Source organism: Pan paniscus, chromosome 7 (assembly GCF_029289425.2).
Source record: "Pan paniscus chromosome 7, NHGRI_mPanPan1-v2.0_pri, whole genome shotgun sequence".
In the NCBI taxonomy this organism is placed as follows: Eukaryota; Metazoa; Chordata; class Mammalia; order Primates; family Hominidae; genus Pan; species Pan paniscus.
In genome coordinates, this window is record NC_073256.2 from 104,644,123 (window position 1) to 104,665,040 (window position 20,918).

A 20,918-nucleotide genomic window follows, 5' to 3' on the forward strand; every position below is an offset into this window, starting at 1 on the left:
TTATCATTCAATTATAATGCTGAATTCTATGGCCACATATCACGGTGCCATTCTTTTGACCTTCCCATGTAAAAGTGTTTTTTAAATTCTTAGAAATAGTCTATTATGCCTGGTAAAGGGTATTCTATTAATTACTTTTGTGAAAATCTTAGTTATGTTTATACTAAAGTGTAAACTTTTGGGAGAAATATATTCAATGTTATTGAGAATTTTTATAGTTACTAAATCCTGTAACTGATCATATTTCCTCTTATATGTTGGCTATTAGAAAGCCTTTAAAAACTATTTGATTTTAAATAGATATGATATTGTTTTGATATAAATTTTAAAAGATTAAAATGTTTTAAAAGTAAGGAAAATTGAGCTAAAATTGTCCCTGTATCCAGTATTACCTCCTTGAAAATATATAGAATTTCACAGAATATGTTTTGTAATTTAATATTATTCTTGCCTTCATCAGTTTTTCCTATGTTTATCTTCATTGTATTTCATTAACTTTTTAAACAATATTATCTGTATTTTTGTACACTCACAAGATAAATCCTTTTAGATAACAAATGAAATCCTTTACTGAAAAAAAGTCAAAGGCTTTGATTTTAATATGTATTGTTATGCATAATAAGAAACGGTTTTCCTTCTCTGGAAATTTTTAATGTCAACAAAATATTTGAAGAAATCATAAAAAATAACAATCTGTATATATTTTTAAATCTGACTTCAAATTGATACATGAGGCTTAGACATACATGTGTCATTTGATAACTGTCTTAAGTATCTAAATATAAATCAAAAAGCATTTTCATTACTTCAACTATAAAAACACAAATTCAGTAAGTACTTCAAATCTTGGAAGAATAACTTGAAAACTACAATAAGTATTATAAAAGGTAAGGATGAATGTGACTGAACTTGAAGAAAATGTGGGACATAAATGAAAACAGACTCTCATCAGCACATAGGTCCTCTACATGTGGACGTGATTACACAGAGATGTGTAAAGTCTTACTGATAACAGTGTGGTCTTGAAATACTTAAATACCCTTCAAGACAAATTATACCTTCAGCTTAACCACAAATCAATGAATACATCCTAGTGACAGGATGTCTAAAGACCATATATATGTATATATAGCCAGAATATATATGCATATATATAGCCAGAATATTCCTATAGTAACTCTAAGTACACAGTGATGATCAGCAAGTGATAAAATACTAAATACAGACTTGGAGCTTAGCTGAACAGTTGGATGGACAAGTCATGAACAACTGAAATTCATAATTATATTAAATAAGAAACAGTTTCTAAACTGTTCAATATTTATTGTTCATGCTTACTGTTTGGAATCAGGCATATCTACATTAGTTTTGAACCAAACAATGTTAAAATAGTCACATGCTTATACAATCACTTACGGGAATAATAAGAGTTAACTATATTTTGGGTACCCTTCACATACTTCTTAATATTTTGACTCATTAGTATCTTAATAGATGTCCATTCACTAGTTCATATATTTTACAAGTCTAAAAAATTCATATTATTATACTAAAAAATAATAGGCAATAAAAAGGTTTAATTATCATAAATTCCTATAAACTTTGGGAATAAACTTTTAAAGTTAAGCAAAATAACATTTTTGAAAATGTTTTAGTGATTTTTTAAAGGATTAATAATTAATAGGTTGTTACAATCATTTGTGTATTATAAAATTATAAATTATTCTTTATGCAATCACCAATAATATTTAACTATTTTTTAAAGTAACTTAATGCTATGAATATGATGAATTCACTTAATGCTATGAATATGATGAATTCTCATTTCCGTGTTTATTCCCTCTGCAATTGGCTTCATTGAGAGGGTCGATTTTAAAAGTGTGCAATGTTCGTAGTTTGCCTTACCAATAGTCCTCTGACTAGTCACCTCAAGCCAGGATGATTTAGTGATATCCTTTTAGGGAGAGCAAGTCCAGAAGAAGACCAGCATCTGACAAAGGTCCTTTATGAACAATTTGATTCATTCTTGTCTCTGCAACTTCACTTTCTTTCTGTCCCTTACAAAAGTTCTCCTGGAACCTCCCCTAACTGTCCAAGTTTTTTTTTTTTTCATTTTTTTGATGAGAGCTTTAATTCATTGCTGTGATTCAACTTTAATGTATATGCTTCTGATTTTCAAATTCATAGGTTTTTAGACCTTACCTCAGCTCAACATTCACATAATTGAACTGCTAATATTTCTGCAAACACCACTTTTGAATAACTGCATATTTTTGTCATACAGATATGTTATACTTGATCAGTCTTTTTTAAAAGGTTGTACATATTTTCCTATCATGAATACTGTGGTCCTGAATATATACTTACAGTAACTTTTACTTGTATTTTGGATTATTTATTTATGACAGATTTCTAAAGTTAAAAGTAACGAATCAAAATGTGGGTATATTTTAATATCTCTTGATAGTTGTCTACAAATGATCAGAAATATATCATCCCAGTGTTACATGAGAATGCCACTATTGCTGCATTCTAAATTTTAAGGCTTTGGTAATTTAAATGTTGAAAAATCACCCTCTCCCCATATTTGAGAGTCACTCCTGACTGTGGCTGTCCTGGCCAAGCAGGCTGCCCCTTTTCTTTCTCCATCCCTATTTTTGGTGTTTCTTGTCACTTTTCTGTTAAACTCCGGTGTTCTCTCTTGGATAATGTATTTGAGGTATGGTTTTCTCATACATTATTTTGGTTCTTATAAGTGGATAAGTTGTCTATGAGATGCTTCTAGTCAGCCATCTTAAACCAGTCATACTTCATTTTAAAAATTAGCACTACTTTTATTCTAAGTGAACATTGTGTAATTGGTTATTTAAAACATAATTCCAATTTCCAGTGCTCTCCTAAGTGTGTCCTAACCTGCTTTTAAGTGAATTCTTTAAAATACTTTTTCCTGTACTGTGCTTCTGACAAACTGGGTAATTCACTGTTCTTTATCAACCTTCCTAGCTTGATTGAAGTCCATCAAGTACTCCATGTTACCTGCTTCTGGTCTTGTTCATTTGATTTCCTACTATACAAATATTTTTCCTTCCATATCTGTCAATCAAAATTGTATCTACATTTCAAGATCCATCATAAATGCTTCTTTTTCATAAAGTCATTCCATGTATTTCCCACCAGACACAATTTATTTCTTCTCCAGACCTTCATATCATTTTATGTACTCATTTAGGGATGTTTGCCTTGTATTGCCTCTTATAATTATATACTTTGTAATTTTCACAATACCAGAAGAGTATTTATTTTTATTTTGGAAAAGAGAGTATCAATATTTGAAGGCTATTTCAGTAGACGCTCTGAGCTCAAAATAAAATGAAATAAATTTCTTTACATCCCTTCCAGTTAGCTGTGTAATATTTACGTATTTGCTTTTTTAATCTCAAAATAAATATCCAGTTTTATTTGCCTACTGTCTTCTACAAGTTATTGCATTATTCTAAGCGAGGTTATTAGACTTGTGTCTTAAAATAACTACTCCTGGTACCTTAGAAGAGGAAAAATTGAACCTATGCGAAATAATCCCATTTCCAAAGATTCTTTAATATAATAAAAGCTATGAACAGGCCATTTTATTGCTTTGTTATCTTATCTCTGCAATCATTTAGACCTTATATAAAGAGATTCCATAAATTAATCCATCTGGCTTGAAATTTATATAACTTTCTTATATTTTTCCTAGGCTTCCATCTAAGGGCCTGAGAAGAAAATTGACCATCATAGAGTTTTATCTTATTCCTCAATAGAATTCTAAGGAAAAAAAAAGAGTTGATCTTCAAATATTTTATAAAATTCTTTGGAGAGAAATACTGTAGGGAATCATTAATTAAGCTTTCATTTGTTCGACGAGTGTTTTTGCTAAATGCCTAAAATTATCTAGGCTGTGTGATATGAGCTGGAGATACACAGAGCAGTCAGTTTCTTCTCTCAAGAGGTTACAGTCTACTGGCAGAGACTGAAAACAAAGAGTGCCATGGCAAAAATTCTGTGAAGAAAGATCCCAGAGGAGGCCTGTTAATTAGGCTGGATGGGGGCAGGGCTGAGGTCAGAAAAGGCTTCCCTGGTAGATAGATAACACTTAAACTAAATTTTATAGGGCAAGGAGGGATTCACCACTGACAATATGACCTGATTCATCCAATTATAGTTCCTTGAAACTTTTAAGTCCTTCTAGAATGGCTGATTTTAGCTGAAGGTCTTTGTACCAGAGAGTGGGAAATGTTTAGGAAGATTCACAATCAGGTTTGCTTTAATCAGACTTTGTAATTGGCCTTTAACCTTTCAAAAAGTCACCATCAAAATGATTAATTAAACTTTCTCTAACTAGTATTTTTAATTCTTTTTAATGCCTTTTGTTCATTAATAGAAGTATAGTTAAGAGCTATTTTCAAATATGGGGTCCTGTATTAGGGGTTTCTCAAGTCCTCATGAGAATGGTGCTTTGATTTTTCCTGTAATAGAAACTAGGTATATAAATACTTTTATGAAACTTATTCCTAACCAAGTTGATTTTGATAAATTCCTTTACTTTTGCAAAGTCTGGGAATCATTATTTAATGGGCTGGAAATCAGTATTGTTTCCTTATTGTCTGATTTTTCTTAAATGCTTGTTTTTTTTTAAATACGTGAAATTGTTTTATGTATTTTGAATATTTGAATGAGGAATCCATGCTATTTGTTTCTTCTCACAGGTTAAAAATTTCAAATGCTTATATTTATCTTGCATTATTAACAAGTGTCTCTTTTCTCACAATTCATACATTTAACACCACTTTGTGCTCTGTTAGTAATATTTTAATTGTTCTTTGAGACCTTAACTAGATAGTAATCTTTTTTAGACAATTTTTATAGTATTTAAATAATTTGTCTATAAATTTTGGGATTATGTCAAATATTCTTTGAATTCTATTTTGAGAAGCTTTTGTAAATTCAGTTTCAGCCAAATTTTATACTTTTGTCTGAACTCTTCATTTTAACTCCATTTACAATGTTAAATTTTTTGTTTGAATAAGGATCATTTTCCTTTTTAATTCTCCCCTAGTACATCTATACAGAAGTCACCCAAAATTTCATCTCACTCTGCATATATGTCTGAAATTTAAAAAAAACTTATTTTCTAATTTCTTCTCAAATAATTTTGATAGATTTATGCATATGCCAACTATGTTAATTTAAGGAAATAATTGAGGGTCAATTTCTGAACTCTCTTACAAATAATGTATTAGTCCGCTTTCATGCTGCTGTAAAGGAATACCTGAGACTGGGTAATTTATAAAGAAAAGAGGTTTAATTGCCTCATGGTACCACAGTCTGTATAGGAGCCATGATGCTGGCATCTGCTTAACTTCTGGGGAGGCCTCAGGAAACTAACAATCATGGCAGAAGGCAAAATGGGAGCCAAGACTTTATATAGCTGAGAGCAGGAGGAACAGAGAGAAGAGGGAGGTGCCACATAGTTTTAAACAGTGGGATTTCATGAAAAATCTATCACTAGAACAGCATCAAGAGGATGGTGCTAAACCATTCATGAATGATTCACCCCCATGATCCAATCACCTCCCACGGAGGCCTCATCTCCAACACTGGGGATTACAATTCAACAGGAGATTTGGGCAGCGACACAGATCCAAACCATAACGAATGGTAAGAATTATTCTAATTCCCATTGAGGTTATTTATAAAATCTATAAAACTAACATACATTTGTACGTATATATTTATCTATATATACATTTTATATATACACATCACTACTTAAATATGCACGTACAGCACACACACAGAGCACTCATATGTGTGTATGTATGTTTGTATGTGTGTGTGTCCTTCAGATGTTAGAACACATTTGAAAACTTCCAGAAATTAATGTACTTTGTAACTTTTGACAAGTTATTTTATCATTCTGAGCCTTGGTTTCTTCATCTGAAATATGCACTAACAATGTATGGTTTTCTGGGTTATTGGAATAATTAGTGTTAGAACACCTAGCACAGTGCATGACAAATATTTCATGCTTGGTACGTGATATTTACTCTTCATGGCATGTTTGGTATATATGAATAACAGGAATAGCTGTTTCTAGATTTAAGAAATCTAGATTAAGAGGTTGCTTCTTAAGGAGTCGTTTATTTAGGAATAGCCAATCAACCCATTTGTCATTAAGATCTGAAAACATTAACTTCTATTTTATGGAGAATATCTAGTGAAAGGTATACTTACAGTTCTAATCAGGCACTATTATTTTGCTCAATAATTAACAATGTCTTTCCTTATAAGTATTTAAAAAGAGACTTGTTTTTAAAGTCTCAGGAAACTTACATTCATGGCAGAAGGCGAAATGGGAGCCAGCACTTCATATGGCTGAGAGCTGAAGGAAGAGAGAGTAGGGGAGGTACCACATAAGTCATTCTCTTATGAACAAGTAACTAATACTACCAAATCTCTTTCTAGGCTTGTTTTTGTATTATAATGTTTATATCATAAACATGTATTCATAGGCAGACATATATTTACCTTTATTTTAAACTTTTTAAGTGAACATATATTACTTTGTAATAGATTTTTAACTGAAAATGTCACATGCTAAATAACACATTGTAGTCTTATTTTATCATAATTGAAACACTATCTCTAAGCAATATATTTCAAGAATGAGACAGAGAGGGGAGGGGAAGAAAGAATTCTATGTCAAATTACAAAGACTAGTATAGTCATGTGGAACTGCCACTGGGTGTCTTCAAATACTGGCTCTACCACTACCAGCTCATCAAGCTTGGGAAGGATGTTTAATTTTTCCCTGCTTTCAGTTTCCTCAGTTATAAAGTTGAAGCAATCACAGTGCCTGACTTATAGGGTTATAATATGTTTAGAATAGTGTCTCTCATATAATAAAATGTTCAAAACAAAGAAAGTCAAACAATATTTGCTGTCATCTTGTGAACACTGATTTTTTTCTCCAGTTTTTTCCTCCACTATATTTGCATAAGCTTCCATTTAATTGACATATCATAGCATCAGGATATTTCACCCCTAAACACTTCAGAGTGTATCTAGGATTCAATATTTGTTTCTGACACTTTATTTTTTAAGGCAAAATTTATATACAGTGATGTGCATATGTATACCTTAAATGTATCACTTGTTGAGTTTAGACAAATACTGTATCCCAGATCCTTAGCAAGATACAGAACTTTACCATCACCTTACAAGTTCTCTTTATATTTCTTCCCAGTCAGTCTCTTGTGTGTCCCATAGGGGCAATGGCTCTCTATTTCTTTTTTAAATTCTCACTATGAATTGGATTCACATGAATCATTTAAAACTTTGTAATGAAGTCAGACAGCATGTACCCTTTTGTGAAAACTTTATTCCAATCAACATAATGGTTCTGAGATTTATCCATGTTGTATGAATCAATAATTCATTCCTTTTCATAGCTGAGTAGTATTCCATTGCATGGACATACAAGAGCTTCTTTACACATTTTCTTCCAGATGGACACCTGAGATTTTTATAGAGTTCAGCTATTATGATAAAGCTGCTAGTAACATCCTTGTACAAGTCCTTTTTGGACATCTACTTTCATTCCTCCTGAGCAAATATCTAAGAACTGAATTACTGGGACATAGGTTAGACGTATGTTTCATTTTATAAAAAACTGCCAGATATTTTTACAGAGTAATTGTATAATTTATACTCCCAGTAACAATGTGTGAGAATTCTAGATGTTTCACATCTATGCCAATATTTGATTCTTTCAGTTTTTAAACTTTTGGTTATTGCAGTCTCCTTCTTCTGTTTCCAAATAAATGCACTTATTCAAAAATTCTGATTTGTATAAGTATGGGTGATTCTTATTTTTTCTTGTGCCTTTTCAGTAAGTTTAATTTGGTAAAAGCATTTTTAGCAATAAATTCAGCATTTTACAAAATTAAAAAATAAATTTAGCTAAAAAAGTTATATAAATACTTTTCAATGTTGTCAGTACTTGCAGTACTTGTAGTACTTGACAATGTTGTCAGTACTTGTAGTACTGACAAGTATTGTTGTCAATACTTGTCAAATGATTACAGTACTTGTAGCTTGTGATATAATTTCAGGGACTTCTTTACATTAAAATGCAAATATACTGTATCCCAAACCAACTTGAGTATAAAGATAATGGTTTCAGGGAAATGTGTTGGATGATGAAAGAAATAATCTGAACTATGATGAAGAAACTAAAAAAGAAGATTCATGTGAGATATTTGAATATTTATGCTTTTTAAATTAAACACAGTTTTTCCGAAGTAATAGTATGTAATATGAGGTTTTTAACATTATTGTTAACTAATTTAATTATTATTATTAGATACAGTCTTTTTCATCTACATCTTTAAAATTTTACTAATTTAAATTGGCCAAAACTTTTAAGATAATCTTTGCATTGGTAAAATTTGGTTATGTATATTAGTTTTAAAATTCATTTAAGCCCTTTAATAGTAACTACAACAACATAAAATTATTACATTCAGTGAATAATTGACAAAATAATACATTTAAAATACATGTAGATAACTTAGCATGACAATCTTTGATCTGGACATTGATCCTAGGAATATATGATTTTCCCATAATTACACAATGAATGTAACACTGGGACTAAAAATCAGTCCTTCTCTTGTCTCCTAGACTAGCATTTGATCCATCTATTATACAGGCATTCCTCAGAGAAATTTTAGGTTTAGTTTCAGAGCATTGCAACAAAATGAATATCACAATAACGTGAGTCACACACATTTTTTGGTTTCCCAGTGCATATAAAAGTTGTTTGCATTATCCTGTAGTCTATTAAGCATGTGATTGCATTATGTTTAAATATATATATACCTTAATTTAAAATACTTAATTGCTAAAAAATACTAATGACTATGTGAACCTTCAGTGAATCCTAATCTTTTTCTAATGGAGGGTCTTGCCTCAATGTTGATGGCTGCTGGCTATTCAGGTGGAGGTTGCTGAAGATATGGGTGGTTGCAGCAAATTCTTTCTCTCTCTCTCTGTCTCTCTCTCTCTCTCTCCTTTTAAAGATAGAGTCTTGTTGTTTTTGCCAAGGCTGAACTTCAACTCCTGGGCTCAAGTGATTCTCCCACCTCAGTCTCCCAAGTAGCTGGGACTTCAGGCACACAACACCATGCCCAGTTTGGCTATGGCAATTTCTTAAAAAGATGGCAATGAAGTTTTCTGCATCAATTGACTCTTCTTTTTACAAAAGACTTATCTGTAGCATGTAATGCTGTTTGATAACATTTTACCCACAAAACATTTTAAAATTTGAGTCAGTTCTCTCAAACCCTGACAACTGCTTTATCAACTAAGTTTATGTTACATTCGAAATCTTTTTTAAAATTCAGTGTTCACAACCTACTCATCAGAAGTAGATTTCATCTAAAGAAACTGCTTTCTTTGTTCATCCATAAGAAGCAACTCCTTATTTGGTTTAAGTTTACCATGAGATTGCAGCAATTCAGTCACATCTGTAAGTAAGCTCCACTTTTAATTCTAGTTATCTTGCTGTTTCCACCACATCTGCAGTTTCCTCCTCCACCAAAGCCTTGAACCCCTCAAAGTCATCCTTGAGGGTTGGAATCAACTTTTCCAAACTCCTGTTAGTGTTGATATTTTGACCTCCTCTCACGAATCACAAATGTTCTTAATGGCATGTAGAATAATGAATCTTTTCCAGAAGGTTTTCAGTTTACTTTGCCCATATCCATCAGAATAATTATGTCTATGGTAGCTATAGACTTATGAAATGTATTTCTTAAATAATAAAACTTAAAAGTTGAAATTCCCTCTTGATTGATAGGTTGCAGAATGAATGTTGTGTTAGCAGGCAGGAAAACAATATTCATCTACTTACATAATTCCATCAGAGTTCTTGGGTGACCAGATGCATTGTCAATGAGCAGTAGTATTTTGAAAGGAGTCTTTTTCTGAGTAGTTGATCTCAACAGTGGGCGTCAAATATTCATTATAGAATGCTATAAAATATATGCTGTCATCTAGGCTTGGTTGTTCCATTTATAGAGCACAGGCAGAGTAGATTTAGCATAATTGTTAAGGGACCTAGAATTTTTGGAATGGTAAAGGAGTAGTGGCTTCAACTTAATGTCACCAGCTGCATGTCACAGTCAGCTGACCTGCATGTCACCATCACCAGCTGTATGTCATCATCAACCTCTCCTTTGAAACTTTGAAGCCAGGAATTGACTTCTTCTCTCTTTTAGCTATAAAAGTACTAGATGGCGTCTTCTTACAATGGAATGCTGTTTCATCTACATTGAAAATCTGTTTAGTGTAACCACCTTTATCAATGACCTCAGCTCATCTTCCGGATAACTTGATGCAACTTCTACATCAGCACTTGCTGTTTCACCTTGCACTTCTATGTTATAGATATGGCTTTTATCTTTAAACCTCATGAACCAAACTCTGCTAGCTCTCAGCTTTTCGTCTGGAGCTTCCTCACCCTCTCTTAGCTTTCATGAAAATTGAATGGAAATAGAGCCTTGCTCTGGATTAGGTTTGGTTTAAGAGAATGTTGTGGTTGGTTTCATCTATCCAGACCACTAAAACTTTCTCAGTATAGCAATGAGGCTGTTTTTCTTCCTTAGTGTGTTCACTGGCATAGCACTTTTAAATTTCTACAAGAACTGTTCCTTTGCATTCACAGCTTGGCTTATTATTTGGTGTAAAAGGCCTAGTATTCAGCATATCTCATCTTTCAACAAGCCTTCCTTACTGAGGTTAATCACTTCTAGCTGTTGATTCAAAGTAAGAGACACATGACTCTTCCTTTGACTTGAACATTTAGAGGACATTTTAGAGCTATTAATTGGCTTAATTTTAACATTGCTGTGTTTCAGGGAGTAGAAAGGCCTGAGGACTGGGAGAGAGATGGGGAAACAGCCATTAAATAGGGCAGTCCAAACACATTTACCAATTAAGTTCATTATCTTATATGTGCATAGTTTGTGGTACCCAAAACAATTACATCAATGGTAGCATCAATGATCACTGATCACAGATCACCACAACAGATAAAATAATAATGAAAAAGTTTGAAATATTGTGAGAATTACCAAAATGTGACACAGAAACACAAAGTGAGCACATGCTATTGGAAAAATGGTGCTGATAGACTTGCTAGATGCAAAGTTGCACAAATCTTTGATGTGTAAAAAATGCCATATCTGTGAAGCACTGAAAAGCAAAGCACAGTAAAACAAGATATCCTTGTATTGTGTTGCCTGGAAGGAGGTCTAGTTTAAGCTCAGACATCCAAGCAAGAACAACCTTTGCTTTAAAGAAGCATGAAAATCACTCTCCCGTGGTCACTGTGTATGAATTGTGACTAAGAAAGTCACACTAATAAGCACTCAGAAAAAAAGCAGACATGGCAAGCATTTGATGACTTTTCGGACATTTAAAAAAATGATATTCTCTGAAAATGCAATTTGTAAAGTTTCTATTTCTTTCAAGTTCATAAGCAAAGTGTAAGAAAATATCTCCTGACAGCACTTGAGTAATTTGCTTCAATCTTATGAAGTAATGTAAATAAGAAATGGAGAAAGACACCATCCCATTCTTACTCCCTTATTCTTCAAAAGCTTCAGAAGAACTGGAATTAATTTAAGTTGCATTAGAAATATTAAAAAATGAGTATGTCTTTCGGACCTACAGGCACACAGTTTAACGTTAGGAATTGGGATTGGATGACAGTTTTTAGGGATTTATGTTATGGAGTAGGACAGATATGGGAAAAACTCTTCTTTCTAGTAATAATCAGCCACCCTCTCCAAACTGTCTCCATTATTAAGTTCTATAAGTAATTGTCATCATGTCCAGAGCAAAGATAAATGAAAATTAAGGGTAGATATATATTGTTATTTATATAAAATAGGAAAAATGGCATTTTGTGTATGGGAGGGTCACAAACATTAAAAAAACATTCAAGGGCTTTTCTGGTCCCATTTTTCTCACAATGTCTCAAATCTATTAATAATTATATGTAACCATGTTTTCTTCCACTAGAACCCATCAGTTCTGTGAGAGGATAGCTACTATATGTAATTGTCTGAAAAGAATACTCCAAATGTATAAACATGCCTTTGTTATTCTTGTTACTTGAGTAAACTATTTGAAAATGCCTATTACATTAAATTCACTGTTACAGAATACACTGAAAGAAATACGTTGAAAGTACCATAAGTGTAATATATATATTAGTCATATCTATATCAAGGAGCCTGAGCACACAGTATATATTTTTTGGCTTTGTCTTTTTCAGTGGTTGCAAATGATGGATTTTATGTAATACTGAAAGGCCTAGCTCGACCTCAAACAAACGTGTATAAAAATCTGATTGAAGGAAGTGATTCACCAGACTCGTTCATACCTCAGAGTTTCCACAGCTTCATTTGGAGTGAAGAATTAAAAAACGCTTCACTTGCTGAGATGTACCTACCTTCATATGACTCAATGGTAAGAGATGAGTATTTGCTTTTTCCACAAGCAACAAGGTAACGGGCTTTTGTAAAACTTTATCTCTTCCAGACATTAAGATCCAATATCTTTAGAGTCCTGAAATATTTAAGATAATATAGCCTTTAAAATATAAATGATATTATTAATACTGACATTTGATTAAACATTTTTGATAAAGGATGCCTTCAACAGCATCTGACCACTGGCAGGGTTTGTGTGGTGTATTTGATAACAGACAAGGTTGATGTGGCTGGATCCCTGAAAGAAGGATAATAGTAGTTTCAGATAAGTGAGAGGAAATAGGTGATTTGAGGAGGGAGAGACAGGAAGACTAATTGATTATGAAAGACCTTTAAATCAAGTCAAGAATGTATGTTTATTATGTTTGTCTCAAGAGCAATGCTAAGATAATCAAGTAGTTAATTACATTACAATCAGAAATTCTTAATTGAAGAAAATCTTTTGCATCTATATAATATTTCAAGACTATTAGCTGGTCAAAAATTAAAAGTTCCATATCTTTCTGAATCTCTGGATACTCCACATGGGATAGAGGTCTGAATTGACTAGAATTGTGGCTGATAGTCGGTTCTCACTTTAGGGTGATCAAGATGTCCAGAGTAGAAAAGAGTCAAATAACCAATTAAAACCAAATTATTTAGCATTATGGGGTACAATCAGAAAAATCCAGAACTAATATCACATTCAAGAGAAATAAGCATGGATCACATCCAGAAAGAATGACAAGGATAAAAATGAACAAGCCTATAAAAATATATTATTCATCTCACATGAATGAATGATGTTTCTGATTGTCTTCTTGTTAGGGATGGAAAACAATGCATTTGCCATGTCAGTGACCACATATAATGGACCTAATGCTATTTTAGTCTGCTCTAGCAAATATGCCACGTTTAGCACAACAGCTGTAATTAGGGCTGTTTCTTGATTGAATTTCTAGTAGTTGAATCCAGGCTTCAAAGACCCATTTTTTTTTTAATGTTCAAATTCATGTATTAAATGGGGATATGATGGGAATCACCAGATCTGCATTCTGCTTTAGGTCTTTAGGAGCAGTACTAATTTCTGGCATTCCACCTGAGATGTGATATGGTTTTCAATTTCCTATCTTGGCCAGAGTGAGGAAAAAGGTAGAGAGAAGTTTCAGAGGCTTCCACTTAATCTTTACTGTGATAGCTCTTACTGCACAGGCCAAGAAACCAATGTGGAAACTCTACCCACTACCAAGTATCCATTTAAATTTTGCTTTTAGGGACCATGGATATTGCCCGTGGGGTAAGCTTATGGACCCAGTGAAGCCATTGGGAAACAGACCTGAACCAAAACTTTACTTTTTAGGAATTCTGCCTATTTATTCTCTGTAACAGGTGACCATGATGACATTTTATGTATCAAGGCTTTAATGTCACTATCTCAAATTTTACAGCTCCACTTCTCCATCAGGGCCCTAGCCTTAGCATAAAATAATAATAAAAAAATACTTGCAGAGGTTGAGACTGCTATAGCAGAGCTCCAGAGAACATAAATATGAATATATTTATATCTATGTGCATATCTATCTCTCTATCATCTATGTATCTGTCTACCTACCTACCTACCAATTATCTACCTACCTACCTGCCTATTTATATACCAAGTCAGATTCTCAGATTTTTCTGCCCTCTAACTGTTGAAAATGAGATTTTCTTTATGTGCTGCCAAAGAACCCTGGGATTAGATCATTCATCTTAAATGGGTGATTAATTTTCCTCTTCCTTTTATTGTATTCCTTTAGTGCACTGAGAGCTCCCAGCAGCAATCATCCTATGCCATGGTCCTTATAAATACTCATTCTACAATATCTCAAACGTCTGAGATATTGTACCTTCCAGTACATTCCCTTCTACTAGTACCTAATGCCTGCTTAACATCATTAAAATTTTATCAGTGGTACTGATACAACTGGTCAGAGACTACCAGTACTCCAGTGATGGATTTTTATTGCTAGCTGGCTGGCAGGCAGTTAAGCTCTAAATCCAGTATTTTTTCTACTTTAATAAAATTTTTTGAAAAAATGAAAAGATAGAAATCAAGGCAGACAATTTTAACTTGCAGCAACTCTGTGGTTTTTGTTGTTGTTTAAGTTTGCAGAAGGACAAGTATATGATTATTGATAAATTTATTTCACATTGCTAAAAATTTAAAGTATCCTTGCTCACCCTGTCCCCTGTAGAAATTATGAGTTTAGCTGGTGTTATGAAACATGCTGCTCTTTCCCTATTTTAAAAATTTGCCTTTTTGCGTATTTACTTAGTGGGTCTTTTTCAAATAAAAATATTACTATTTCCAAAGATTTGTGTCTAGGAGAGTTTTGTAGTTTTGCACACATAAAGGGCTATATTTTTCTTTCTCCTTTTTTTGGCTTTATAAAAAAACATTATTTGCTTTTTTATTGAGTTTTAACAGAGAACCGAACAACTAAGAAGAAGAAAAAAGTTATAACATTTTCACTCTTCAATTTCACCCTCCAACAGTTTGGTAAACTAATGGGCATCATTTGAGTATAACAAACATAAGGTGAAAAACATCTAATCCAAGGATCAAATTTATTTCTCATGAGATAATGTATAGTTCTGAATAAAAATTGTTAAAGCTCCAAGCATCTGCTGTTCTAACTCTTTACTACACACTGGATGAAAAATAAGTGCAGTATAAACGTACAGTGAAACAATTTTTTTTTTTGCTTTTCTCAACATAGATTTACACATTGAAGCTGAAAGCTTTTTCATTAGAGTTGATTATATAAGGAAAGAGATAAAAAATTACACATTTATTTACAAGATCACCAACTTAATGCTTCTAAGTAGCTTTAAAATCTTTCATTAATTTTATTTTTCCAATTAGTCCTACAACTTTTAAAATTATAATAATAAATTCAAATTTCTTAGAGACATGTCAGCATAAATATAGTATGGTCTGTGCCAAAACACACACACACACACACACACATATACACACACACACACACACAAACATGCACTTCTATATTTCATATTTATATACTTCTATATTCAACATATATTACTATCTGCAGTTAAACATATTTTACTAAAATCTATTTTTGCTATGATTAAATTTAGCAAAATTATAAAAGCAAATTATTAAGTTGAAGATTCTCAATAATTATTAAAAGAACTTTCTAGTTTGTTAATAGTTTTCTTTGAAATACACTTGGAATTATGTGGAAAAAACTGATAAAAATATATTAATATATTCAACAAGCAGGGCCCAGTGAGGGTAAATTATAAAATAGTAATTTTTTTTTTACACCAAAGTTTTCAAACAAGTGGTGTAGTATTACTCTTCCATGATACCTGGATCTTAGCATCTCAATCAGATCCTAGGTATTAATGAATAACCTCACTCTTTTTGGTCTTACAAATTCCAGTCCTGTCTTTATATCAAATTTTCAAACTTTCATGCTTGATACTCAGCTTATGCCTTATTGTGCCATAGAATCCAGCAGTGGGAAGAATAGTTTAAATTGGTCTATTCCCCTTTCTTACTTTGCATACTCTTTTACTCACTAGCTTGGTTTTCTGGCTCTTTCCAGTCAGGAAAGGAAGGAGGCTGGGAATTAAAGGCAAAATGTAACGGGACCTTATGTGATTGGATGTCCAAATGTAGGCTCGTTTTCTCAGGGTGTTGCCCCTCCTGCAGTTCCCTGGAGCCGGTGTTGCCTCCTAGAGGGCTTTTTAATACTGTACCCTTGATCCCTGGCTTCAGGCAGTGACCACTTGAATCGCTTTTTAGGGTCAAAATTCATCTCTCCAGGAGGTTCTCCAGGGTTGTCCACTTTTCATACAGTTTAGCTGGATACTTTTTGTGGGTCCCCCCAGTTGATGGGCTAGGGAAAGTTTCAAGTTTACTCCACTAAATTGCTGTGTCCTCACTCTGAGCCCAGAGGTCACTGGGAGTGGAGGAAAAAGAAAACTTCAGGACTCTAAAAATTGTCATGAAGCAGGTATCTTTCAATCTTTGCTGCCAACTTCCTGATCTCATTTCTCAAGAGGATCTTGAATTTACAGTTGAAGGAGTTTGTACTCATTTGAGACAGTAGTTGAAATTATGGACTTTAAATCTTATACTTAAAATAGCATTGAGCACAAAAATCTGTATTTGGAAGTTTTTTTTTTTTTTTTTTTTTTGAGGAGTCTCGCTCTGTCGCCCAGGCTGGAGTGCAGTGGCGCGATCTCGGCTCACTGCAAGCTCTGCCTCCCGGGTTCACACCATTCTCCTGCTTCAGCCTCCCGAGTAGCTGGGACTACAGGGGCCCGCCACCACGCCTGGCTAATTTTTTTGTATTTTTAGTAGAGACGGGGTTTCACCGTGTTAGCCAGGATCGTCTTGATCTCCTGACCTCGTGATCCACCCGCCTTGGCCTCCCAAAGTGCTGGGATTACAGGCGTGAGCCACTGCACCCCGCCCATGGAAGATTTTTGAATGGATAACAATGAAAGTGTCTAGCAGGGTGTCACATACTAACGCAGGAAAAATAATTATAGGTTCACTACTTTGGTCTAGGAGTGAGATTACAAGGGCAGGGAATACACAGTGATTAAATTCTTAGTTTGTGCCTATGTAAAAAAATAGTTTAAGTAATATAGGATATCAATACCTATTAAAACAAAATGATACTTATTTGTGATCATTTTGGAAGCTATAATAATACCATTTATTTTCTTGGTAAGATAAGAAAAGGCAACGGTTCTACCTCTCTTTGTAAATGTATAAGTTGGGGAACCAGAGATAATAAGCATATGTAGAGAATGTAAATAAAAAATAAAATTCTAAGCCCCCAGCCAACTGAATAGACCCCTCCTCTTAGCCAAGAACATTACAAAGTTAACCTGAAAAACTAGTTGAGGACATAATTGCCAGGGGGGTCAGACATTCCTCATTATACCCTCTTGCTTTTGGTATTCAGGCACAACTGACCAGCATTAATGTTAAAACAGAGACCTTAAGACTGACAAAACACTCTTTGTAGCCATAAAATGCCAACATGACAGATGGCAGGCCCTGGAAGATATTGAAGTGTTTTACCCCAAAATATATTTCTTTGACATATTTTGAAATGGCCCTGAAAAGCTGTCTCTTGTGGGGTAAATCAATATTCTATAGAAAATCGCCTTCCCTTTCCGGGTCTTTTTCCTGATACAAGAGAAAATTAGCTAAGAATCTGGCACCTTTTTAAGTCTGATATGAAACATTTACAATCTATTATGTCTGAAGCCTGCTACCTAGAGGCTTCATCTGCATAATAAGAACCTTGGTAGCCACAACCCTTTATATTAATGCACATCCTTTATATTAATTAACCCTTTATATTAATTAACCCTCTTCTATTGATTCAGGGTCTTTAGATAATAGCTTAACTCTTTCAACTAATTGCCACTCAGAATGTCTTTGAATCCACCTAAGACTTAGAAGGCCCCTCTTCAAGTTGTCCCACCTTTCCAGATAGAACCAATGCACATCTTACATGTAATGATTGAGGTTTTATGCCTCCTTAAAATGTATAACACCAAGCTGTAGTTCAACCACCTTGGGCACATGTTCTTAAGACCTCTTGAGACTTTGCCTTGTGCCACAGTCATTTATATTTGGCTCAGAATAAATCACTTCAAATATCTCAGAGTTTAACTTTTTTCATAGACAATAATTTAATTGCTTATGGCATAAACTTAATTGTTGATATTTATATTCTTAATGGGAATAAATCCCAACTCAAAAATATTCTTTATTTTCTTGTATCAACTACTAGCTAGTCTGTCAATAACAAAACCTCTGAAAAAGGACAGGGTGGAGGGAGGAAATGTGGTAAAATCAACCTGCTGCCAGTATGTATATTTCCTTAATTTACAGTAAAGTTATTTTGAACAAATTAATCACTAAACCATCAAATCCTAACTTTTCCATTTCCCAAATACAAAATATTTCTAACCTGTGTTATCAGCACAACCTGTATTATTCAAGCTGAGGATAATGAAGCCATGAGTATTTTATGCATACTGCCCAGTATATCTGAGGTTTTATCAGATATCTAGAGAAAATTCAGAAGGCATTGATAAATGGTGGATCCAACTAAAGAAAGAATATCTCATTTCATAAAGCAGTTGAATAGCAATTTCATCTTCAGATCCTGGATAAAACTCAACCAATTTGTTTCAAACAAGAACATATTCCAATTAATTGTAAGTTCTGCATCAAGCGACTATTGGGATATCTTGGAAGAGTAAAGGCAAAGTCATGTTTGATAAGGACAAGGAATTTAAGCTATTTGATTTTGCTGCCTCCAGATTTCTGATAATGGGTGCTGCCTGACCTTCTGAGTACGCCATTCCCTGCGGTCAGTGCTCCATATTCTTTTACTTGTCTCTTCATTATCCAACAGTCTTCACAGATTCATTCCTGCTATGGTCTTACCCTGGTTCCCTAAATCTTTTACCTCATTTATTCATGGGCATTTTTGAAAGTGGTGTTTTATAGAGCATATTTTTAATATGCAACACAACTACTATAAAAAACAAAATGAACGGCAACTAGAAAAATAAACTAAAGTTTTCAATTTAAGAAACACATCTAAATTATTCATGACACAAAACAGGAGTCACAATAAAAAATCAAAACTATTTCACTTAAACAAAAATACATAAATGTCACATATCAAAACAAAAATACCGTGAATCAAAACTTGTAACATATATATGCAGTGAAAAAAGATACAGAATGTGATTTGCTGTTTAGTATTGATCTATGCGTGATTGGAGTATAAAGTTTATGTTTTGTTTTTTTAATTAAAAAAAATTTTGTATAAATTTATGGGGAATATGAACCCTGAAAATTTGAGACAGGTCTCAGTTAATTTAGAAAGTTTATTTTGCCAAAGTTAAACATGCGCACCCGTGAACAGCCTCAGGTGGTCCTGATGATATCTGCCCAGGGTGTTCAGGGCACACCTTGGTTTTACACATTTTAGGGAGAGATGAGACATCAATCAACATATGTAAGAAGTACATTGGTCCCATCCAGAAAGGCGGGGACAATCTGAAGTAGGGAGGGGGCTTCCAGGTCACTGGTAGGTGAGGGACAAATGGCTGCATTTCTTTCGAGTTTCTGATAAACCTTTCCAAAGGTGGCAATCAGCTATGCATCTATCTCAATGAGCAGAAGGATAACTTTGAATAGAATAGGAGGCAGGTTGGCCCTGAGAAGTTGCCAGCTTGACTTTTTCCTTTAGCTTAGTAATTCTGGAGCTCCAAGACTTTCTTTTCACAGACCCATGTGCAATTTTGTTATAAGTATATAATTGAGAGTGATCAAGTCAGGGCATTTAGGGTGTCTATCTCCTGAGTATAATACATTTTTGTTTAACAATATCGTCCTCCTTGCTTATCAAATGTTGAATTTATCCCTTTTAAGTAACTGTATTTTTATACCCTTTAACCCAGTTCTCTTCATCTGCCCCTCCTCCACTTACTCATAGACATTTAAATGGTTCTTTGCTACTTCTAGATGTCCCCTGACTCATATCCCAACCCCCAGTGTTAAGATGGCTTCCTTTAAGTCAGGGATCTTATTTTTCTCTAATGCGTAGTATAGTATGCTAGGAGCTTTTAAGGTGTTCAATAAGAATAAATTAAATCCAGTTAAATTTAATTAGACAGAGACTTCAAAATGTCAAAGATGAACTGTGAAATGAGTTTTGATTCAACTAAATTGCAACTGATAGAGGATTTAATCTATATTGATTAAAGTTCAGTTTTATTACATTTATTTTATCTAAATTGATGTTTAAAATATATGTGATTGCTTTATTCTTAAAATAAAATGTAAACATTAGAATATTCAAATGTTCAAAACTAAAATGTCAATCAGGAAATATTTTTACTATAATAATGGAATTGGAACTTAACATCTAATTGTCTCTCCGATCATCGAAACATTTAATACAGATAGCTTGTAATATATTTATAACATGAAGCTATTTCTTAATCATCACAGCATATAGTTGCCTTTTGTTTTCATCAAGAGTTAAAATGTGTGCTGTAACTAAAAACAAACATTGGGTCATAGTAAATTTACTACTGTTTAAACATAAATTAGAGAAAAAGTAAAAATTATACTTTGTGTAAAATTTTTACAACTCTTGTATTATAAGAGCAATAAAAGAGATATGTTTATTGGTACATAGTAAGTCTGTTTACCAACGCTTTTTTAATAACATCATAAAATAAGAGGACTTCACATATAAACATTAACTCCGATATTTC

General features: G+C 33.3%; 1 protein-coding gene across 3 annotated transcripts in view; it reads left to right on the plus strand.

The window, feature by feature from the left end:
- The window catches only part of CNBD1 (cyclic nucleotide binding domain containing 1), a 636,725-nt gene that overhangs the window by 360,035 nt on the left and 255,772 nt on the right, over window positions 1-20,918 (plus strand). For all 3 annotated transcript variants that reach the window (XM_055116708.2, XM_057303048.1, XM_063606847.1), the window contains exon 6: window positions 12,386-12,579. In XM_055116708.2, the coding sequence (XP_054972683.2) occupies window positions 12,386-12,579 (194 nt within the window). The remainder of the gene's footprint in view (window positions 1-12,385; window positions 12,580-20,918) is intronic.